Source organism: Lissotriton helveticus, chromosome 7 (assembly GCF_964261635.1).
Source record: "Lissotriton helveticus chromosome 7, aLisHel1.1, whole genome shotgun sequence".
NCBI classification, from domain to species: Eukaryota; Metazoa; Chordata; class Amphibia; order Caudata; family Salamandridae; genus Lissotriton; species Lissotriton helveticus.
In genome coordinates, this window is record NC_136068.1 from 1,957,581,654 (window position 1) to 1,957,605,669 (window position 24,016).

At 53.1% G+C, this 24,016-nt stretch overlaps 1 protein-coding gene across 1 annotated transcript in view; it reads left to right on the plus strand.

Annotated features, from left to right (window-relative positions):
- The window catches only part of CLCN1 (chloride voltage-gated channel 1), a 490,813-nt gene that overhangs the window by 420,520 nt on the left and 46,277 nt on the right, over positions 1-24,016 (plus strand). Inside the window, exon 19 of the mRNA XM_078654208.1 lies at positions 416-504. Within this exon, the coding sequence (XP_078510334.1) occupies positions 416-504 (89 nt within the window). The remainder of the gene's footprint in view (positions 1-415; positions 505-24,016) is intronic.

The window sequence follows — 24,016 nt, forward strand, 5'->3', positions numbered from 1 at the left end:
TGCACCGCTGCTGCCTGTGCTGCACCTAGTCTGTGTGAGAGAAGCTTGCACCGCTGCTGCCTGTGCTGCGCCTAGTCTGTGTGAGAGAAGCGTGCACCACTTCTGATTGTGCTGCACCTAGGCTGCGTGAGAGAAGCTTGCACTGATGCTGCCTGTGCTGCACCTAGTCTGTGTGAGAGAAGCTTGCACCGCTGCTGCCTGTGCTGCACCTAGTCTGTGTGAGAGAAGCTTGCTCCGTTGCTGCTTGTGCTGCACCTAGTCTGTGTGAGAGATGCTTGCACCGCTGCCGCCTGTGCTGCACCTAGTCTGTGTGAGAGAAGCTTGCGTCACTGCCACCTCTTCAAGTGTTTTATTGTGAGTTGTTTTGCCTGTCTCTTCCATATTCCTGAGAGCTTGTTCTCTCCTTTCTCTTCAGCCAGGAGGCCTCTCACTGTCCTACGGTCACTGGTGCAGCGTTTGCTTCATCGTAGTCCTGAGGTGCCAGAACTGGAGCCTACAACCCAGGTGAGACAAACTGGTTCTGTCAATGTGCATGCCCCTGGTCACCCAAGATCTGGTCCAAGTCCATCTCTGAAGCCTCGTTGGTTGACTCCCGGAACTGTCCTCTCCTACAGTACCATCCTGGCCAGCCTGAGGGTCTATGTGTCCCCAAGGCTCTTTCCAAAGACATCCCTTAATCGAAGTTTAATCAATGATGTTCCAAAGTCCTGTCTTTGGTGTCTTTTCTTTGGCAGCCGAGTGGCTACCCTCATACACCCACTGATCAATTATCTGATTCCCTGTCCTCGCACCTAGCGACCACTTGGGAGATCTTGAGGTCTCATCAGTCCGTTAACCAGTCAATTCCCAAGAGGGGCCATTGTTCTTTCTAAGAGGGGCCATTGTTCTTTCTAAGAGGGGCCATTGTTCTTCCCAAGAGGAACCATTGTTCTTCCCAAGAGGACCCATTGTTCTTTCTAAGAGGGGCCATTGTTCTTCCCAAGAGGAACCATTGTTCTTCCCAAGGGGGCCATTGTTCTTCCCAAGAGGAACCATTGTTCTTCCCAAGAAGGGCCATTGTTCTTCCCAAGAGGAACCATTGTTCTTCCCAAGAGGAACCATTGTTCTTCCCAAGAGGAACCATTGTTCTTCCCAAGAAGGGCCATTGTTCTTTCTAAGAGGACCCATTGTTCTTCCCAAGAGGACTTTATTGTTCTTCCCAAGAGGGGCCATTGTTCTTCCCAAGAGTGGCCATTGTTCTTTCTAAGAGGGGCCAATGTTCTTCCAAAGAAGGGCCAATGTTCTTTCTAAGACGGGCCATTGTTCTTTCTAAGAGGGGCCATTGTTCTTCCCAAGAAGGGCCATTGTTCTTTCTAAGAGGGGCCATTGTTCTTTCTAGGAGGGGCCATTGTTCTTCCCAAGAGGAACCATTGTTCTTCCCAAGAGGAGCCATTGTTCTTTCCAAGAGGGGCCATTGTTCTTTCCAAGAGGGGCCATTGTTCTTTCTAAGAGGACCCATTGTTCTTCCCAAGAGGACTTTATTGTTCTTCCCAAGAGGAGCCATTGTTCTTTCCAAGAGGGGCCATTGTTCTTCCCAAGAGGAACCATTGTTCTTCCCAAGGGGGCCATTGTTCTTCCCAAGAGGAACCATTGTTCTTCCCAAGAAGTTCCATTGTTCTTCCCAAGAGGAACCATTGTTCTTCCCAAGAGGGGCCCCTGTTCTTTCCAAGAGAGGTCATTGTTCTTTCCAAGAGGGGTCATTGTTCTTTCCAAGAGGGGCCATTGTTCTTTCTAAGTGGGGCCTGTTGGACTTTGGCCCTTAGGGCAGGTTCACCCCTAGACTTTTTGCTAGAAATGGTGACCTGGCAATGGTGATTTTAGGGATTCTGCGCACTTTCACTGTGTCCCAGTGGAAAGTGCGTGCGCACTCTGAGTGCATGTGCTGAGCTAGGCCTGCCCGCCCATAGGAATGCATGGGGAATGTATGTGTCCCTGGTAGTTCCTGATGCGTGGGGTGTACAGGCTTGAGTCTGGTATGTGTGAACTCGTGTGAGTGAATGCTGCGAGATGGTGTATGCAGCATGTATGTGTCTAGTAGCGAAGCGCCATTTCTAGACATGGCTGTACATGTGCTGTGAGGGTGCTGGCGTGTGATTGGCTGGAGCTGGCTGGCATGCCAGGCTCCAGGAAGTCTGGATGGGTCTGCCCGGTGGTGAGTGGGAGATCTGCATGAGTAATGTGTGGGAGGAGTGTACCTGTGTCCTGGATGGGCCGGGTTTTCCCCACACAATGCTGGCTCCGCCCCCCTGTGGTGTGTCTAATGACCCAAGCCCTGCCAGTGAATAGAGAGGGTGGTTGAGGTAAACAGAGTACTCAAGAACCAGCTGCGACTGGTTCCGCCCCCACTCTGCACCCTCAGACAAAGGAATGCACTGTATAAAAATGGGGCTGTGTCCCCACTGAAGTTGTTCTCTTCCAGGATCCTGAGGGGGCTGTTGCTGCTGCTGGGCCAGAGGACCGCCACTTGGGGTGTCTCCCTGCCTGGAGACCCAGTGTGCTGGCTCTGGGCCCAGCCTTGCCCCCCCTGCCTTGCTGAAGGACGTTTTGTGGACCCTTATCTATAGCTAGCGCTGGTGAGCGCTTTCTGAGGTTCCTAGCGCCTGGGAGCGCTTTGTTTTCCTTCTAGCGCCTAACAGCGCTTTATTCTGCCTATAGCGCTTGGGAGCGCTTTGCCTACCCTAGCGAGTGCCACCTCGCTGATTTGTAGTTACTTTGTCGCCTGGCAGGTGCCCACCCTGCCAGGGACCTTGTTGCCCGCTTTCGTTCTTCCCTCGAGGGTGCCGACCCCTCGGTAAATTCGTCCCCCGCCTAGAAGTGCTGGAAACGGGCCGCCGCGCTGCCCGCGACGACCCGGAAGTGTTCCTGCCGGCCGGCCAATGAGGGAGTAGGCCGACCGGAAGTCCCGCCCCGCACCCGCGACCTGGAAGTCAGGCAGGCCGGGGGCAGGACAGAGAGGCAGGCGGAAGCTGCTGCCTGCAGGGCGAGCCCCGAGGGAGAGACAGAGCCTGGACGTGTGCCCCGGGCGGAGCGCGAAGGAGGAGTTCCCCGCCCGCCAGGAGCCAGAGGCAGACAGTGCTGCAGCCTGCAGAGACCGGTGAGTGCCCGGGAGGGGAGGGGGCGTCGGGGCGCATTTTCGGTGCCCGCCCCTCCCCCCTAGTAAAAGGCTCGTGGGGGCCTTACCTGTTGTTGGAGCCGGCGAGGCTCAGGGCAGCAGTTGTTTTGAGAGCCCGAGAGGCTCGTGTGGGCATTACTTGGTGCACTGAGTCCCCAGGAGGGGGACTCCAACTACGCCCCCATTTTGTGTCCGGAGCCCGGAAAGGGGCTCCAGGCCTGGTGTGCAGAGCCCAGTGGGGCTCAGGGGGGCATTTGTTCTTCGAGGCGCAACGAGGCTCCATCTTTTTGGGTTTGAGCCCTGAGAGGCTCCTGAGTGCCCACATCGTGTTTCAGAGCCCAGAGAGGCTCAGTGGAGGCATGTGGTAGCGTGAAGAGCCCAGCGAGGCTCAAGGGGAAACAAGTGCTTTTTGCAGAGCCTGAGAGGCTCCAACGTTGTCCCCCCCCAGCATTGCTTCCCAGCTGCCCAGCACTTTGTGGGCAGCTGCCACGTTTAGGACCCTGACACTTTGGACACAGGGACAGTCACAGGTGGTGACTTACGTGAGTTTGGCGCAATTGTACTTTCTTTACACCTCTGAATGTATTGTGATGCATCATGTGTTTTCCTCTTTACACCTCTGAATGAATGTTATGCATTGCATCATGTGTTTTCCTCTTACACCCCTACAGGTATTGTAATACATAGGTGGTTGTTTTCTCCCTAGTACAGGTGGTGCTAGTGAGGTCCTGGTTACCAGTGATTACTGGTTGTGTGCTATTTTGTGCTATATATTATGTACTAAGTGCTATTTCTGAAAGTGCTACTTCTGATTCCTGACAGTGGTCCAGGTGGCCCTGTCTTGTACATATCCCCTGTAAATTCTGCCCGTGCCCCTGGCACATTGTAAAGTGTGTGTTTTATCTAATGTGTTTTGGTGTAATACAAAGGCTATTTTTATATAACCTTGTGTGGAGTTTCCTTTGTGGTGGGCCTTTGGTTGTTGTTGCTGGGGTGCGTGCGCAAATACTTAGCCTACATCGCCTCCAAGTTTAGCCTTGCTGCTCGCGCCACGTTACCTAGAGGGTGAGTAGGGGTTATCTTGGCGTGTAACTCCCTTGCCCTGACTTGGGGGTGGTGGTCTCTGACTGACTTTGGCGAAAGCCCTGGCCAGCCGGGGATCCCATTTCCAACATTGGCGGCAAGCGGCGGGATAAGGATTTGTGTTTGCCTTGTACCTTAGTAGCGGCTGGCTGCACCACAAAACTCTGCATTTTAGATGACCACATTTAAGGGGATTGTTTTTGAAATTCCATTGTTTCTTCTCCTGAAGAGTGTCATTTGATTGTGTTCAGTACAATTGTCCCCCGCACTGCTTCCAGAGTTTGGTACCTGTGTCGCTTTTGGTCAGGTTGAGAAGTCAGGGGTGGTAGAAACTGCCTTACCGATCCCAGGGAGGGTGTGTGTGGATGAATGGTGTGTTTTCCTGGACGCATGAGTATGAGTTCTCTTGGATAAGGAGATTGTTGAAGTTTTGGAATTGTGTCCTCTTACTTCAGATTGTTAAGTCCCCTGTGTTGTACGTGTCTGTGATCATCTTGCCAAGATGGAGTCTGCTTTTAATGTCTGGGGTCTGTTTTTGCATGAACTGAGAGAGTTTTGCGAAGAGAGAGACATTGCAGTGAATGAGTCAGACACCCAGTCCCAACTTAGGGGTAACCTGATCCAATGGCAGAAGGATGACTGGGAGCGTGAGCACAGTGCGGAGAGGGCCCGGGTCTCACACCATGAGGGTGGTGGGTCAGAGGGGAGCCCTGAAGAGTCTGAGGAGGAGGGAGAAGATGATAGCACAGGGACGCCAGCAGATAGTGAGGACCCCATAGATAGGGAGTCCCTTGCTGGGTCCAGTTTAGGAGGCAGCGCCTCATCCCTTTCCCTGTCCCCAGAGGAGCTGGAAGATAGGAGGAGAGAAAGGGAGCACCAGCTGGCTTTAGAAAAGCTCAGGTTGGAGCATGCCCAGGCTATGGCACAGCTGGGCATTAGAAGGCAACAGCTGGAGGTTAAGAAGCAACAGCTGGAGACCGAGAGGGTCTTAGCGCAGGACAGGATAGAGGAGGCTGAGAGGGCCGCCACCAGAGGCAAAGTAGCTCTGGAGGGTAGACTATCCCCTGTGCGCAGTGTTGAGTGTCTGGATCCCCCAGGGAGGGTTGGGTCCAGTGGTGGCAGCTATTTAAATCTCAGTCTAGAAAGTCCCAGTTCCCAGAGTATGGTTCCTGTTTCCCCAGAGGAGGAGAATAGGTTGAGGTTTAGGAACCTTAGGAAACCGTCTCATCAGTCTTGGGAAGACTTTGAGGATGACTGTTGTAGAGCCCTGTGTGATTGGGTACGGGAGCCCACGAAATGTGATTGGGACCTATTGTTCGATGTGTTTCTCAGAGAGCAGTTGCTCAGTTGTTGTTCACCAGGGTTGCGCCAACACCTGTTAGGGTGTGGATTGTCTGAACCATGTGAGCTGGCAGAGGAAGCAGACCGCTGGGAAGGGACCAGAGGTTCTGTAGAGTCATTGGTGAGTGACTCCAAAAGTAGTGGGTCAGGGATCTTCCAGCCCAGCGTGGTGGAAGAGGCTCAGTGTAGCCCAGCTAGGTCCCTGGTTAGTGAGAAGGGTGTAGGGGCTGACTGCCTGGCTCAGTGGAGCAGGAGTCAGTGGGTGGCTGAGAGCCCCCAGAGGCCCGAAGCCCTGTCTCAGAACCTGGGTGGTTTCTTGAGGGAACACCAGGTTGGGGACCTAGGCTGTCCTGTTAGCCCATTTGAGGAGGATCTCCTAGTGAGTAGAGGACCTGGAGTGTCTGTAACCAGAGCTCCTGTGGTTCTAGGGTCTGGCAGTACCGCTCCGGTAGGGAGGGTACAGGAGTCCAGAGTGAGGAGTGATTGGGGGAGTTCCCCAGTGGAAGGACCAGTGGGTCAGGGACTACCCAGTTGGGCTAGGTTCCCGTGTAGTGACCATGGTAACACCACTTCTGGTCTGGGGGATCGTCACGCACTGTCAGGTGGACAGAGGGCGGGAGATCTGCGCCAGACAGACAGTCACGCAACAGATGTGACATTTGTTAGCCTCAGGGGGATTGCGTGTGAATCCCCAGAAGTCCTGGAGTGCCAGGCAATTGTTCCACCGAAGGTTCTAGACCAGAGGTTGGGAGGCCAGGTTCAGGATCAGCCTGACCTGAAGGGTAGGACGACTGTAACCAGTGTCCTGACCGGTTCTTCTTCCAGAGGAACTTCTCCAGGTGGGAGAGGGCAGACCTCTGGAAGGGGGTGCAGAGGGTGGGAGAGCCCACCTCTGACCCCGGTGCAACCTGAGTGGATAAGTCCTGGGTTGGAATGGCGTTCTAGGTGTACCCCTCGCAGAGGGAGGAGGAACCCTAGAAGAAGAGGTAAGGGGAGGAGAGCCTTCCCTGAGACTCCTGGTCCGCCTGAGGTTGTAGGCCTTAGGCTGGAGAACCAGTGGCAATCTAGTCCTGTCTTGCAGACAGGAAGAGTGGAAAATGGCTCCTATGTGCCAGGGGTTACTACCCCCCGCTCTGCGAATTGGCATGGACCAGTGGCACCTGGGTGGCCCAGGGCCTGGTCCTGGCCGCGGACAACTTGGGAGTACCAGTGGGGTAGCCCAGTTGGTCCAGACAGTGTGTTTAGAAGGAATCCCATGGGTTCACCGCGGCGTAGAACAGGAGGGTGTCCCTGCAGTTGTGGGCCCGCGTCCGTGTTCTATCGCCCCAAGCAGGGAAGTCCATCACGGTGGTGATTGGTCTCCCCTGCGTTTTGGCTGGAAGGGGGTTATGTTGGACTTTGGCCCTTAGGGCAGGTTCACCCCTAGACTTTTTGCTAGAAATGGTGACCTGGCAATGGTGATTTTAGGGATTCTGCGCACTTTCACTGTGTCCCAGTGGAAAGTGCGTGCGCACTCTGAGTGCATGTGCTGAGCTAGGCCTGCCCGCCCATAGGAATGCATGGGGAATGTATGTGTCCCTGGTAGTTCCTGATGCGTGGGGTGTACAGGCTTGAGTCTGGTATGTGTGAACTCGTGTGAGTGAATGCTGCGAGATGGTGTATGCAGCATGTATGTGTCTAGTAGCGAAGCGCCATTTCTAGACATGGCTGTACGTGTGCTGTGAGGGTGCTGGCGTGTGATTGGCTGGAGCTGGCTGGCATGCCAGGCTCCAGGAAGTCTGGATGGGTCTGCCCGGTGGTGAGTGGGAGATCTGCATGAGTAATGTGTGGGAGGAGTGTACCTGTGTCCTGGATGGGCCGGGTTTTCCCCACACAATGCTGGCTCCGCCCCCCTGTGGTGTGTCTAATGACCCAAGCCCTGCCAGTGAATAGAGAGGGTGGTTGAGGTAAACAGAGTACTCAAGAACCAGCTGCGACTGGTTCCGCCCCCACTCTGCACCCTCAGACAAAGGAATGCACTGTATAAAAATGGGGCTGTGTCCCCACTGAAGTTGTTCTCTTCCAGGATCCTGAGGGGGCTGTTGCTGCTGCTGGGCCAGAGGACCGCCACTTGGGGTGTCTCCCTGCCTGGAGACCCAGTGTGCTGGCTCTGGGCCCAGCCTTGCCCCCCCTGCCTTGCTGAAGGACGTTTTGTGGACCCTTATCTATAGCTAGCGCTGGTGAGCGCTTTCTGAGGTTCCTAGCGCCTGGGAGCGCTTTGTTTTCCTTCTAGCGCCTAACAGCGCTTTATTCTGCCTATAGCGCTTGGGAGCGCTTTGCCTACCCTAGCGAGTGCCACCTCGCTGATTTGTAGTTACTTTGTCGCCTGGCAGGTGCCCACCCTGCCAGGGACCTTGTTGCCCGCTTTCGTTCTTCCCTCGAGGGTGCCGACCCCTCGGTAAATTCGTCCCCCGCCTAGAAGTGCTGGAGACGGGCCGCCGCGCTGCCCGCGACGACCCGGAAGTGTTCCTGCCGGCCGGCCAATGAGGGAGTAGGCCGACCGGAAGTCCCGCCCCGCACCCGCGACCTGGAAGTCAGGCAGGCCGGGGGCAGGACAGAGAGGCAGGCGGAAGCTGCTGCCTGCAGGGCGAGCCCCGAGGGAGAGACAGAGCCTGGACGTGTGCCCCGGGCGGAGCGCGAAGGAGGAGTTCCCCGCCCGCCAGGAGCCAGAGGCAGACAGTGCTGCAGCCTGCAGAGACCGGTGAGTGCCCGGGAGGGGAGGGGGCGTCGGGGCGCATTTTCGGTGCCCGCCCCTCCCCCCTAGTAAAAGGCTCGTGGGGGCCTTACCTGTTGTTGGAGCCGGCGAGGCTCAGGGCAGCAGTTGTTTTGAGAGCCCGAGAGGCTCGTGTGGGCATTACTTGGTGCACTGAGTCCCCAGGAGGGGGACTCCAACTACGCCCCCATTTTGTGTCCGGAGCCCGGAAAGGGGCTCCAGGCCTGGTGTGCAGAGCCCAGTGGGGCTCAGGGGGGCATTTGTTCTTCGAGGCGCAACGAGGCTCCATCTTTTTGGGTTTGAGCCCTGAGAGGCTCCTGAGTGCCCACATCGTGTTTCAGAGCCCAGAGAGGCTCAGTGGAGGCATGTGGTAGCGTGAAGAGCCCAGCGAGGCTCAAGGGGAAACAAGTGCTTTTTGCAGAGCCTGAGAGGCTCCAACGTTGTCCCCCCCCAGCATTGCTTCCCAGCTGCCCAGCACTTTGTGGGCAGCTGCCACGTTTAGGACCCTGACACTTTGGACACAGGGACAGTCACAGGTGGTGACTTACGTGAGTTTGGCGCAATTGTACTTTCTTTACACCTCTGAATGTATTGTGATGCATCATGTGTTTTCCTCTTTACACCTCTGAATGAATGTTATGCATTGCATCATGTGTTTTCCTCTTACACCCCTACAGGTATTGTAATACATAGGTGGTTGTTTTCTCCCTAGTACAGGTGGTGCTAGTGAGGTCCTGGTTACCAGTGATTACTGGTTGTGTGCTATTTTGTGCTATATATTATGTACTAAGTGCTATTTCTGAAAGTGCTACTTCTGATTCCTGACAGTGGTCCAGGTGGCCCTGTCTTGTACATATCCCCTGTAAATTCTGCCCGTGCCCCTGGCACATTGTAAAGTGTGTGTTTTATCTAATGTGTTTTGGTGTAATACAAAGGCTATTTTTATATAACCTTGTGTGGAGTTTCCTTTGTGGTGGGCCTTTGGTTGTTGTTGCTGGGGTGCGTGCGCAAATACTTAGCCTACATCGCCTCCAAGTTTAGCCTTGCTGCTCGCGCCACGTTACCTAGAGGGTGAGTAGGGGTTATCTTGGCGTGTAACTCCCTTGCCCTGACTTGGGGGTGGTGGTCTCTGACTGACTTTGGCGAAAGCCCTGGCCAGCCGGGGATCCCATTTCCAACAGGGCCATTGTTCTTTCCAAGAGGAACCATTGTTCTTCCCAAGGGGGCCATTGTTCTTCCAAAGAGGAACCATTGTTCTTCCCAAGAAGGGCCGTTGTTCTTCCCAAAAGGAACCATTGTTCTTCCCAAGAGAGGCCCCTGTTCTTTCCTAGAGGGGCCATTGTTCTTTCCAAGAGGGGCCATTGTTCTTCCCAAGAGGAGCCATTGTTCTTCCCAAGAGGGGTCATTGTTCTTCCCAAGAGGGGCCATTGTTCTTCCCAAGAGGAGCCATTGTCCTTCCCAAGGGGGCCATTGTTCTTCCCAAGAAGAACCATTGTTCTTCCCAAGAAGGGCCAGTGTTCTTCCCAAGAGGAACCATTGTTCTTCCCAAGAGGGGCCCCTGTTCTTCCCAAGAGGCGCCATTGTTCTTTCCAAGAGGGGCCATTGTTCTTTCCAAGAGGGGCCATTGTTCTTCCCAAGAGGAGCCATTGTTCTTCCCAAGAGGGGCCATTGTTCTTTCCAAGAGGGGCCATTGTTCTTTCCAAGAGGGGCCATTGTTCTTCCTAAGAGGGGCCATTGTTCTTCCCAAGAGGAGCCATTGTTCTTCCCAAGAGGGGCCATTGTTCTTTCCAAGAGGGGCCATTGTTCTTTCCAAGAGGGGCCATTGAAGAGGGGCCATTGTTCTTTCCAAGAGGGGCCATTGTTCTTCCCAAGAGGGGACATTGTTCTTTCCAAGAGGGTACATTGTTCTTTCCAAGAGGATCCATTGTTCTTTCCAAGAGGGGCCATTATTCTTTCCAAGAGGGGCCATTATTCTTTCCAAGAGGGGCCATTGTTCTTCCCAAGAGTAAAAATTGTTCTTCCCAAGAGGGGCCATTGTTCTTCCCAAGAGGGGCCCCTGTTCTTTCCAAGAGGGGCCATTGTTCTTTCCAATAGGGGCCATTGTTCTTCCCAAGAGGAACCATTGTTCTTCCCAAGAGGAGCCATTGTTCTTCCCAAGAGGGGCCATTTTTCTTCCCAAGAGGGGCCATTGTTCTTCCCAAGAGGGGCCATTGTTCTTCCTAAGAGGGGCCATTGTTCTTCATAAGAGGAGCCATTGTTCTTCCCAAAAGGGGCCATTGTTCTTTCCAAGAGGGGCCATTGTTCTTCCTAAGAGGGGCCTTTGTTCTTTCCAAGAGGACCCACAGTTCTTCCCAAGAGGGGCCATTGTTCTTCCCAAGAGGAGCCATCGTTCTTTCTAAGAGGGGCCATTGTTCTTTCTAAGAGGGGCCATTGTTCTTTCTAAGAGGGGCCATTGTTCTTTCTAAGAGGGGTCATTGTTCTTTCTAAGAGGGGCCATTGTTCTTTCTAAGAGGGGCCATTGTTCTTCCCAAGAAGAACCATTGTTCTTCCCAAGAAGGGCCAGTGTTCTTCCCAAGAGGAACCATTGTTCTTCCCAAGAGGGGCCCCTGTTCTTTCCAAGAGCGGCCATTGTTCTTTCCAAGAGGGGCCATTGTTCTTCCCAAGAGGAGCCATTGTTCTTCCCAAGAGGGGCCATTGTTCTTTCCAAGAGGGGCCATTGTTCTTTCCAAGAGGGGCCATTGTTCTTCCTAAGAGGGGCCATTGTTCTTCCCAAGAGGAGCCATTGTTCTTCCCAAGAGGGGTCATTGTTCTTTCCAAGAGGGGCCATTGTTCTTTCCAAGAGTAACCATTGTTCTTCCCAAGAGGGGACATTGTTCTTTCCAAGAGGGGCCATTGTTCTTCCCAAGAGGAGCCATTGTTCTTCCCAAGAGGGGACATTGTTCTTTCCAAGAGGATCCATTGTTCTTTCCAAGAGGAGCCATTGTTCTTCCCAAGAGGAGCCATTGTTCTTCCCAAGAGGGGACATTGTTCTTTCCAAGAGGAGCCATTGTTCTTCCCAAGAGGGGCCATTGAAGAGGGGCCATTGTTCTTTCCAAGAGGGGCCATTGTTCTTCCCAAGAGGAGCCATTGTTCTTCCCAAGAGGGGACATTGTTCTTTCCAAGAGGATCCATTGTTCTTTCCAAGAGGGGCCATTGTTCTTCCCAAGAGGATCCATTGTCCTTCCCAAGAGGACACATTGTTCTTCCCAAGAGGACCCATTGTTCTACCCAAGAGGGGCTCCTGTTCATTCCAAGAGGGGCCATTGTTCTTTCCAAGAGGGGCCATTGTTCTTTCCAAGAGGGGCCATTGTTCTTTCCAAGAGGGGCCATTGTTCTTCCCAAGAGGAACCATTGTTCTTCCCAAGAGGAGCCATTGTTCTTCCCAAGAGGGGCCATTGTTCTTTCCAAGAGGGGCCATTGTTCTTCCTAAGAGGGGCCATTGTTCTTCACAAGAGGAGCCATTGTTCTTCCCAAGAGGGGCCATTGTTCTTTCCAAGAGGGGCCATTGTTCTTCCTAAGAGGGGCCTTTGTTCTTCCCAAGAGGACCCACAGTTCTTCCCAAGAGGGGCCATTGTTCTTTCCAAGAGGGGCCATTGTTCTTCCCAAGAGGAACCATTGTTCTTCCCAAGATGAGCCATTGTTCTTCCCAAGAGGGGCCATTGTTCTTCCCAAGAGGGGCCATTGTTCTTTCCAAGAGGGGTCATTGTTCTTCCCAAGAGGAGCCATTTTTCTTCCCAAGAGGAACCATTGTTCTTCCCAAGAGGAGCCATTGTTCTTCCCAAGAGGGTCCATTGTTCTTCCCAAGAGGAACCATTGTTCTTCCCAAGAGGAGCCATTGTTCTTCCCAAGAGGAAACATTGTTCTTCCCAAGAGGAGCCATTGTTCTTCCCAAGAGGGGCCATTGTTCTTTCCAAGAGGGGCCATTGTTCTTTCCAAGAGGGGCCATTGTTCTTCCCAAGAGGAACCATTGTTCTCCCCAAGAGGAGCCATTGTTCTTCCCAAGAGGGGCCATTGTTCTTTCCAAGAGGGGCCATTGTTCTTCCTAAGAGGGGCCATTGTTCTTCATAAGAGGAGCCATTGTTCTTCCCAAGAGGGGCCATTGTTCTTTCCAAGAGGGGCCATTGTTCTTCCTAAGAGGGGCCTTTGTTCTTCCCAAGAGGACCCACAGTTCTTCCCAAGAGGGGCCATTGTTCTTCCCAAGAGGAGCCATTGTTCTTTCTGAGAGGAGCCATTGTTCTTCCCAAGAGGAGCCATTGTTCTTCCCAAGAGGGGCCATTGTTCTTTCCAAGAGGGGCCATTGTTCTTCCTAAGAGGGGTCATTGTTCTTCATAAGAGGAGCCATTGTTCTTCCCAAGAGGGGCCCTTGTTCTTTCCAAGAGGGGCCATTGTTCTTCCTAAGAGGGGCCTTTGTTCTTCCCAAGAGGACCCACAGTTCTTCCCAAGAGGGGCCATTGTTCTTCCCAAGAGGAGCCATTGTTCTTTCTAAGAGGGGCCATTGTTCTTTCTAAGAGGGGCCATTGTTCTTTCTAAGAGGGGCCACTTTTCTTCCCAAGAGGGGCCATTGTTCTTTCTAAGAGGGGCCATTGTTCTTTCTAAGAGGGGCCACTTTTCTTCCCAAGAGGGGCCATTGTTCTTTCTAATGTTATGTTATGTTATATTAAGACGACTTATAGAGCGCATGGCTACCCCAGCAACGGGGCGCCCCAGCGCTAGCGGAACGAGCAACAGAGGTGAAGGAGAAAAGTAAGGAAAGGACAACACAGAGATGTCCGGTGCAGGTGCCACGGGCAAAGTGCCCCGGCTCGATGGAAGAGAATAGCCAGGTTTTAATCTGTTTCCTGAAAGCCAAGTGATTTTGGGTGCTGCGGGCCGAGATTGGAATAGAATTACAAAAGGCAGGAGCTAGAGACCTGAAAGAGTGTCCGCCCGCTCTGCTCCTGCGCACCCTGGGAGTGCAGGCCGAGTGCGAATCAGCGGAGCGAAGGGCCCGTGTTGGTACATATAAAGAGCATAGACCCTGCAGAATCTGGGGGCCCTGATGAAGCAGGATCTTATGAAGGATACAGAGAGTTTTAAAGTGAATTCTCCATTCGATCGGGAGCCAATGTATGCGATGCAAAAGATGGAAGGTGTGACAATGTTTAAGGAGAGCAAACAGGGTACGGGCAGCAACATTCTGGGGCCGTTGCAATCTCTTCATGACAGTTTTATTTGTGCCCAGTAAGAGTCCGTTGCAGTAGTCCAGACGAGACAAGACTACTGATTGAATGATCACCTGACGGATGGGTGCAGCAAAGAATCCTAAAATGGGTTTCAACCCACGTAAGTGGCCATAGCAAGTGCCTGCCACTTTTTTTGCGTGCAATTCAAAGGAGAGGGAATTATCCATCAGGACCACTAAGTTTTTTACTGAGATTTTTGGCTGGGGGGGACCCAGCGCAGCTGCCCACCATTGGTCATCCCATTTATGAGAGTCTCTCCCGAACAGCAGCACCTCTGTTTTAAAAGAGTTAAGTCGGAGATAGTTTGCCGCCAGCCATTCTGAGATTTCCATGATATCCTCCTGAAACCTCAGTTTGTCTTGACTGGGGTTTTTGGAAAAGGTGAATAGCGGAGGGGCCATTGTTCTTCCCAAGACGGGCCATTGTTCTTTCTAAGAGGGGCCATTGTTCTTCCCAAGACAGGCCATTGTTCTTTCTAAGAGGGGCCATTGTTCTTTCCAAGAGGACCCATTGTTCTTTCCAAGAGGACCCATTGTTCTTTCTAAGAGGGGCCATTGTTCTTCCCAAGAGGGGCCTTTGTTCTTCCCAAGAGGGGCCATTGTTCTTCCCAAGAGGGGCCATTGTTCTTCTAAGAGGGGCCATTGTTATTTCTAAGAGGGGACATTTTTCTTTCCAAGAGGGGCCATTGTTCTTTCTAAGTGGGACCATTGTTCTTCCCAAGAGGGACCCTTGTTCTTTCTAAGAGGGGCCATTGTTCAATCCAAGAAGACCCATTGTTCTTCCCAAGAGGCGCCTCTGTTCTTTCTAAGAGGGGCCACTGTTCTTCCCAAGAGGGACCATTGTTCTTTCTAAGATGACCCATTGTTCTTTCTAAGAGGGGCCATTGTTCTTCCCAAAAGGACTTTATTGTTCTTCCCAAGAGGGGCCATTGTTCTTCCCAAGAGGGGCCATTGTTCTTTCCAAGAGGGGCCATTGTTCTTCCCAAGAGGAACCATTGTTCTTTCTAAGCGGGCAATTGTTCTTCCCAAGAGGAACCATTGTTCTTCCCAAGGGGGCCATTGTTCTTCCCAAGAGGAACCATTTTTCTTCCCAAGAAGGGCCATTGTTCTTCCCAAGAGGAACCATTGTTCTTCCCAAGAGGAACCATTGTTCTTACCAAGAGGAACCATTGTTCTTCCCAAGAAGGGCCATTGTTCTTTCTAAGAGGACCCATTGTTCTTCCCAAGAGGACTTTATTGTTCTTCCCAAGAGGGGCCATTGTTCTTCCCAAGAGGGGCCATTGTTCTTTCTAAGAGGGGCCAATGTTCTTCCAAAGAAGGGCCAATGTTCTTTCTAAGAGGGGCCATTTTTCTTTCTAAGAGGGGTCATTGTTCTTCCCAAGAAGGGCCATTGTTCTTCCTAAGAGGGGCCATTGTTCTTTCTAAGAGGGGCCATTGTTCTTGCCAAGAGGAACCATTGTTCTTCCCAAGAGGACCCATTGTTCTTTCTAAGAGGACCCATTGTTCTTCCCAAGAGGACTTTATTGTTCTTCGCAAGAGGGGCCATTGTTTTTCCCAAGAGGGCCATTGTACTTTCTAAGAGGGGCCATTGTTCTTTCCAAGAGGGCCCATTGTTCTTTATAAGAGGAACCATTGTGCTTCCCAAGAGGAACCATTGTTCTTTCTAAGCGGGCCATTGTTCTTCCCAAGAGGAACCATTGTTCTTCCCAAGGGGGCCATTGTTCTTCCCAAGAGGAACCATTGTTCTTCCCAAGAAGGGCCATTGTTCTTCCCAAGAGGAACCATTGTTATTCCCAAGAGGGGCCCCTGTTCTTTCCAAGAGGGGTCATTGTTCTTCCCAAGAGGAACCATTGTTCTTCCCAAGAGGAACCATTGTTCTTCCCAAGAGGAACCATTGTTCTTCCCAAGAGGGGCCCCTGTTCTTTCCAAGAGGGGCCATTGTTCTTTCCAAGAGGGGCCATTGTTCTTCCCAAGAGGAGCCATTGTTCTTCCCAAGAGGGGCCATTGTTCTTTCCAAGAGGGGCCATTGTTCTTCCCAAGAGGAGCCATTGTTCTTCCCAAGACGAACCATTGTTCTTCCCAAGAAGGGCCAGTGTTCTTCCCAAGAGGAACCATTGTTCTTCCCAAGAGGGGCCCCTGTTCTTTCCAAGAGGGGCCATTGTTCTTTCCAAGAGGGGCCATTGTTCTTTCCAAGAGGGGCCATTGTTCTTCCCAAGAGGAGCTATTGTTCTTCCCAAGAGGGGCCATTGTTCTTTCCAAGAGGGGCCATTGTTCTTTCCAAGAGGGGCCATTGTTCTTCCTAAGAGTGGCCATTGTTCTTCCCAAGAGGAGCCATTGTTCTTCCCATGAGGGACCATTGTTTTTTCCAAGAGGGGCCATTGTTCTTTCCAAGAGGGGCCATTGAAGATGGGCCATTGTTCTTTCCAAGAGGGGCCATTGTTCTTCCCAAGAGGAGCCATTGTTCTTCCCAAGAGGGGACATTGTTCTTTCCAAGAGGATTCATTGTTCTTTCCAAGAGGGGCCATTGTTCTTTCCAAGAGGGGCCATTGTTCTTCCCAAGAGTAACCATTGTTCTTCCCAAGAGGGGCCATTGTTCTTCCCAAGAGGGGCCCCTGTTCTTTCCAAGAGGGGCCATTGTTCTTTCCAAGAGGGGCCATTGTTCTTCCCAAGAGGAACCATTGTTCTTCCCAAGAGTCAAGTCAATCAAGTCAAGTCAAAAAATTTATATAGCGCACTACATACCCAGAGGGTCTCAAGGCGCTTGAGGAAGGGGGGGAGGGTTACTTATCGAATATCCAGGTTTTAAGCTGTTTTCTGAAGGCTAGGTGGTTTTGAGTAAGTCGGAGGTGGATGGGGAGGGAATTCCAGATTTTGGCCGCTAAGTAGGAGAAGGATCTTCCCCCCATGGTGGCTTTGTGGATGCGCGGAACAGCGGCGAGGGCTTGGTTGGACGAACGCAGCTGGCGGGTGGGGGTGTAAAAGGAAAGGCGCATGTTGAGACAATCAGGTCCAGTTTCGTATAGGGCTTTGTGTGCGTGGGTGAGGAGACGGAACGTTATTCTCTTGTTGACGGGGAGCCAGTGAAGATCTTTCAGGTGGGCGGAAATGTGGTCTGTGCGGGGGATGTCTAGTATGAGTCTGGCTGAGGCATTTTGGATGCGTTGGAGTTTTTTCTGCAGTTTTGCGGTGGTACCAGCATACAGGGTGTTTCCGTAGTCCAGGCGGCTTGTAACCAGTGCGTGGGTGACCGTTTTCCTTGTTTCGGTTGGGATCCAGCGGAATGTTTTTTTGAGCATGCGCAGGATGTTGAAGCATGATGATGAGACGGCGTTGACTTGTCTGGTCATCGAGAGTGAGGAGTCCAGGATGATGCCCAGGTTCCGTGCGTGGTCCGTCGGTATGGGGGCTTTACCTAAGGCCGTTGGCCACCAAGAGTCGTCCCAGGCGGAAGGGGATGAACCTAAGATGAGGACTTCCGTTTTGTCAGAGTTCAATTTCAGACGGCTGTGCTTCATCCACTTGGCTACTTCTTTCATCCCTTCATGTAGGTTGGTTTTGGCGGTGGTTGGGTCTTTTGTGAGTGATAGGATCAGCTGAGTGTCATCCGCGTAGGAGATGATGTTGAGGTTGTGTTGATGTGCGATGGTTGCGAGGGGGCTCATGTAGACGTTGAAGAGGGTGGGGCTGAGTGATGATCCTTGCGGGACGCCGCAGATGACTTCGGTGGCCTCTGACTTAAAAGGGGGGAGGCGGACTCTCTGAGTTCTTCCAGCGAGGAACGAGATGATCCAGTCCAATGCTTTTCCTTGAATTCCAATGTTTCTGAGGCGTTGTATCAGGGTGCTATGGCAGACTGTGTCGAAGGCTGCGGAGAGGTCAAGGAGGATGAGGGCCACTGTGTCTCCGTTGTCCAGTAGTGTTCGAATGTCATCAGTTGCTGCGATGAGGGCGGTCTCGGTGCTGTGTTTGGCTCGGAAGCCAGACTGTGAGGAGTCGAGTGATTTGTTGGTTTCGAGGAAGGCGGCGAGCTGGCTGTTAACGGCTTTCTCGATGACTTTGGCAGGGAATGGGAGGAGCGAGATGGGGCGGTAGTTTTTGAGTTCGGTGGGGTCAGCTGAGGGTTTCTTCAGAAGGGCGCTGAGTTCGGCGTGTTTCCAGCTTTCTGGGAATGTGGCGGCGTTGAGGGAGCAGTTGATGACGTCTCGGAGATGGGGTGCGATAATGGAGTCTGCTTTGTTGAAGATGTGATGGGGGCATGGGTCTGTAGGGGATCCTGAGTGGATGGAGTTCATCAGGCGAATGGTGTCTTCTGTGGTGATTGGGTTCCAGTCGAGAAGGTTATTCGGAGGAGGTACAGGTTCGGAGGTGAGTGGGGTGGGCTGGTTTGCGGGTTGGTTGTCAAAGCTGTTATGAATGTCGGCAATTTTGTCATGGAAGAATGAGGCGAGGGAGTCGCAGAGGACTTGAGAGGGGGTGATGTCGTTAGAGCTGGCGGTGGGGTTGGTGAATTCTTTGATTATGTTGAAAAGTTCCTTGCTGTTGTGGGCGTTGTTGTCTAGTCGGTCTTTGAGTGATGATTTCTTGGCTGTCCGGATTAGTTGGTGGTGTTTGCGGGTGGCGTTTTTGAAGGCGGCTTGGGTGATAGTGTTTGGGTCTTTTTTCCAGGTTTTCTCAAGGGAACGACAGAGCTCCTTTGATTTCTTAAGGTCATCGTTGAACCAGGGGGCGTTCTTGCTTCCTTGTTTGATTTGATGTTTTTTCAGGGGTGCTAGTTTGTCGGCGGTTTGGGTTAGCCATTGTGTGAGGTTGATGGCGGCTTGGTTAGGGTTCGTTGAGTAGGCGGGGTTTTTTTGAAGAAGCGATGTGGAGATCTGGTCGATGGTGATTTTGTTCCAATTTCTTCGCAGAGTTGGTTGAGGGTGGTTGTGGATCGTGGTCTTGTTGTAAATGAAGTGGATGCAACTGTGGTCCATCCAGTGGAGGGGTGTGGTGTGAGTGAAGGAGATATGCTTGCTGGAAGTGAAGATAGGGTCAAGTGTGTGTCCTGCGTAGTGAGTGGGGGTGTTGACAAGTTGTTTGAGTCCGAGATTGGCGAGATTGTCCAGAAGGGTGGTAGTGTTACTGTCGTTGCTCTTTTCCAGATGGAAATTGAGGTCTCCCAGTAGAATGTATTCTTCCGAGGGGAGGGCGTGTGGGGTGATGAAGTCAGTAATGTCTTCGCTGAATTTTGTACGGGGTCCTGGTGGCCTGTAGATGAGGGTGCCTCTGAGTGTGGTCTTGGGGTCGGTGTGGATCTGGAAGTGAAGGTGTTCGGCGATAGCGAGGTTGTCTTCTGAGCTGGTTGAGACGCGGATGGTGCTCTTGTGGACGATGGCTGTTAGACCTGGCACCTTGGCGTGAGTTTCCCTTCCACTTTTTGCTGTTGTGCCTCAAATGTTTTGCTGGTGTCCGCTACTCAGGGCACTGCGCCACGGCCAACCCGTGCCGCAGTGCAAGTGCTCCCTACTGTAAAGTGTACATGTGATTGATGTCCATGATTGGTTCATTGGATTTACTGTTAGTCCCTAGTAAAGTGCACCAGGAGTGCCAGGGCTTGTGAATGCCAATACTGCTAGTGGGCCTGCAGCGCTGGTTGCGCCACCCACAGAAGCAGCCTTAAAATGTGTCCAGGTTCTGCCATTGCAGAATCTGCGTGCAGTCTGGTACTGTCATGCTGGCTGGGCAAGTGCACACACTTGCCAGCCCCTAAACCTTCCCTTAACTTCATATTAGTCACCCCTATGGTAGGCCTGAGGGCAGGGTGCATTGTAAGTGTAAGGTAGGACATGCTCTGATGTGGGTGGCATGTCCTAATAGTGAATTACTGCCAAATTCGTTTTTCACTATTGTAAGGCTACCAGTTCCCTTTAGGCCAGATGGGCTGCTGGAATTATTACACTCTATAATCCCCGCAGGCTCAGGGAACATGGTAGAAATTAATGTTTAGTATGCCTGAGCTCAGAATAATAAAATACTTCTTTTAGTAAAGTTTATTTTAATATCCTGTGTTTGCAAATGCTACTTTTAGAAAGTTAGCATTTGCTGGCCTAACCATTTCAGCCCGCCTCTGCTTGGATGTGGATCTGACTGTCTGGTGTGTGTGAGTGACAGGGCTGGGAGTTGACAGGTAGTGAATAGCAGGATGACACCTTAGTGGGAGGTGGGAGTTTCCCCTGAATGATGCATCAGGCTGTGCTCTGCCTCCACAATGCTGGCTCCGCCCTCCTGGGGAGCGACTGATGACTCAGCCTGCACCTGGCCCAGGAAGGACCGAAGCTTGTCAACAAAGTGCTCAGGCTGCCCCTGTCCCTACAATGCTGGCTCCGCCCCCCTGGGGAGCGGCTGATGTGCCTGCCCTCACACTGAATGAAGAAGCCAGAAGTACCCACCACAAGTGCTCAGGGACTGGAGCAGTTATGCAAAGGCCCCCCTGGCCTGTTAGAACAAAAGAAACTGGGTATAAAAGTAGGAGCCCTGCTCCTTGTAAATTAGATCCTGTTTGCGCTACAGAAGAAACTCTGCCCGAAGAGAAGGACCTGGAAGGACTACAAGGAGGAGTGCTGTCTCTGGCCTGTGTCTGGTGCCTTGCTGCAGAAGGAGAGGAAAAGACGAGACTACAAGAGACTTTTGCTTTTTGAACTTTGTGCCAAACTCTGCTGAAAGATCTCCAAGGGCTTGCTGTGGAACTTGCCCCCTGACCAGCGCCCCAGGAACAGTGGGCGCTACCCTGGAAGAGAAAGCTGCTGTGAGCCGTGCATCTGCCCTGCACCACTACTGAGGAGAAGCGGAGTGCGCCGTGAGAGAATCACTGTGCCCTCTGAGAGGCCCTTGGCACCCCCGTCCAGCCGAGCACCGCAACTGCTACCTGGCAGGCCCCAGCTGACATCGCCAGGACCAGCCTAGCTGGCCCCAGCACCGTGCCTGTCGCCTGCCTAACTGCGGTCTGCACCGCAAGAACGGACCCTGCCTTGTGCCTGCCTGCTTCACAGGAGAAGAAGTTGCCCTGAAGCCCCAGCCGCCGCCGTTTGCAAGCTGCAGCGGCGTGGGGAGAGAAGGACTACCCGCTGTGCGCTCAGAGGCTGTGTTCGCGCCTCACACTGCTGCCCGGGGCCCTGCCCCCTCTTGCCAGGCCGGGAGCACTTCGCTGGAAGATCTGACCCCCACCGCAACGCCGCCCTCCTGAGCCGAGCCGCCGCTCGGATCGACAGAGGAAGACACCGCGACGTGGGACCTGAGATCAACCCCGGCATCGTCCGCCCCGGACCCCCGCCTTCTAGGACTCAAAGGTACTGTTGGCTGCTGAAGTGCGCCGCTCTCTGGACACGGAGTCCGTGAGGCGCGCACCCCTCGTCCCCTGCTGGCCCCCGCTCTGTGCGCTCTGAACTGCGAGACTCCGGGAAGCCGTCCCGCAGCCCAGTTCGAGACGCACTGCCAGCTGAACGCCTCTCAGCCTACGAGGTGCCCTAACGCCCCTAAGGGGAGTCGGTACTCTGCTAACCTTGCCCCATCCTTGAAGGGCCCCTTCCCCGAGATTGCCGCACTTGATTGTCTGCTCTTTGGCTGCCAAACCCTGTGCGCTGAGAATTGTGCGCTTGTAAGGGTGACTGGGAGGCCGGTACGCCTCCTCTCGGCCATCGGAGTGAACGCCGCGCACCCCTGCTCACGCGGAAGGCGTGAGGGTTGATAGGGACTTGCATCAAAAGCCGGATAAAGCGCCCAGAAGTTCTAGGGAGCGCTGTACTGTCCTGGAACGGGGTAGAAGATCCCAAAGACCGCGTTCAGGAGCTGTGGCACCCTTTTTGAGGGGTAAAGACTATCATTTTTGATTACAAACCACATAAGAACTGTGACACTAGTAAGAGTAACTGGAACCTTGCAATTTCAAAGTAACCAAGACTGTATTTACAAGCCTGCGTGAAAGAAACTTATATAAAGATATATATTTTTTCTACAAATACAGTTTGGTGTCATTGTGTGGTGGGTTGGTTCTGATGGTATGATATTGCAAATGTTTAACCCTATGTGCCCCAGAGATTAGCCTAGACTGCTTGCGCCACACTACCTAGAGGGTAAGTGTTAGACCTGGCACCTTGGCGTGAGTTTCCCTTCCACTTTTTGCTGTTGTGCCTCAAATGTTTTGCTGGTGTCTGCTACTCAGGGCACTGCGCCACGGCCAACCCGTGCCGCAGTGCAAGTGCTCCCTACTGTAAAGTGTACATGTGATTGATGTCCATGATTGGTTCATTGGATTTACTGTTAGTCCCTAGTAAAGTGCACCAGGAGTGCCAGGGCTTGTGAATGCCAATACTGCTAGTGGGCCTGCAGCGCTGGTTGCGCCACCCACAGAAGCAGCCTTAAAATGTGTCTAGGGTCTGCCATTGCAGAACCTGCGTGCTGTCTGGTACTGTCATGCTGGCTGGGCAAGTGCACACACTTGCCAGCCCCTAAACCTTCCCTTAACTTCATATTAGTCACCCCTATGGTAGGCCTGAGGGCAGGGTGCATTGTAAGTGTAAGGTAGAACATGCCCTGATGTATGTGGCATGTTCTAATAGTGAATTACTGCCAAATTCGTTTTTCACTATTGTAAGGCTACCAGTTCCCTTTAGGCCAGATGGGCTGCTGGAATTATTACACTCTATAATCCCAGCAGGCTCAGGGAACATGGTAGAAATTAATGTTTAGTATGCCTGAACTCAGAATAATAAAATACTTCTTTTAGTAAAGTTTATTTTAATATCCTGTGTTTGCAAATGCTACTTTTAGAAAGTTAGCATTTGCTGGCCTAACCATTTCAGCCCGCCTCTGCTTGGATGTGGATCTGACTGTCTGGTGTGTGTGAGTGACAGGGCTGGGAGTTGACAGGTAGTGATTAGCAGGAGGACCCCTTAATGGGTGGTGGGAGTTTCCCCTGAATGATGCATCAGGCTGTGCCCCTGCCACCACAATGCTGGCTCCGCCCTCCTGGGGAGCGACTGATGACTCAGCCTGCACCTGGCCCAGGAAGGACCGAAGCTTGTAAACAAAGTGCTCAGGCCACTCCTGCCCCCTCAATGCCGGCTCCGCCCCCCTGGGGAGCGGCTGATGTGCCTGCCCTCACACTGAATGCAGAAGTCATAAGTACCCACAACAAGTACTCAGAGACTGGAGCAGTTATGCAGAGGCCCCCCTGGCTTGCTAGAACAAAAGAAACTAGGTATAAAAGTAGGAGCCCTGCTCCTTGTAAATTAGATCCTGTTTGTGCTACAGAAGAAACTCTGCCCGAAGAGAAGGACCTGGAAGGACAAGGAGGAGTGCTGACTCTGGCCTGTGTCTGGTGCCTTGCTGCCAAAGGAGAGGAAAGAAAAGACTACAAAAGACTTTTGCTTTATTGAAACTTTGTGCCAAACTCTGCTGAAAGATCTCCAAGGGCTTGCCTGTGAACTTGCCCCCTGACCAGCGCTCCAGGAACAGTGAGCGCTACCCCCTGACCCAGGAACCACTGGAAGACGCTGTTTTCCTTTTGCAAGCCTCCCCAGGAAAAAGCGGAGCGCGCTGTGTCCATCGCGCTCCTCAGCAGCGCTCTGGGAGCTGCCCGCCCTCTAAGCAAAGTGACTGCCGCCTGCCTGGTCCAGAAGCATCGTGAAGACCAGCCCAGCTGATCCGAACACCGTGACTGACCCCGAGCTGCAGCTCGCAACGTGACGAAGGGTGGTGCCCGGTGCCTGCTTGCACCCCTTCGTGTCTGTGTGCCCCTGAACGCGCCGCCGCTGTCCGAGGAACAGCTGTTGCGTGGGGTGCCTGAACGTCGCCTGGATTAACAGAGGCCTGCGCCGAGGATCTCTGCCCTCTGCGTGTACTCTCCTGGTCAGGAAATCTCAAGGCGCTCTGTCCCTGTGGCCCGGCCCGCGCCGCAACGCCAACCTCCGAGCTCGAGCCGAGCCGCCGCTCGCTCCAACCCCGGGAGGAAGACACCGCGACGCGGACCACCGCGCTGACCTGTGGCCGGACTGCCTCGATCCTGTTCATCAAAGACAAAGGTACTGTTGTTGCCCCCGCGGTGCGAGCCTCTGGCCTGTTCGCTCGCACCGCCCTCTGACCTGCCAAGCCCTCGGAGCGCTCCCAGGGCCCCCGCTCTCTCCCCCGCCAGCCGCGCACAGCCGTGCGGCTCGTACAGAGGAGCGGACTCGAGCCAACCTGCCGCCGCTCCCGCTAGTAGCGTGAGCCCGGGCCGGTCGGGCCCATTCAGTCCTCGGAGGTGCGCCAAGGCCCCAGCAGGCAACCCCGCCTTTGTTTTGATAAAACGTGAACAGAAAGACCCCCAAAGTAATACCATATTTGGGGAATTGGAAGCTGATAAAGAACTGTTTTGAAACGCTAAGATTGCTTATTGCTAGGAAGAACTGTGGCA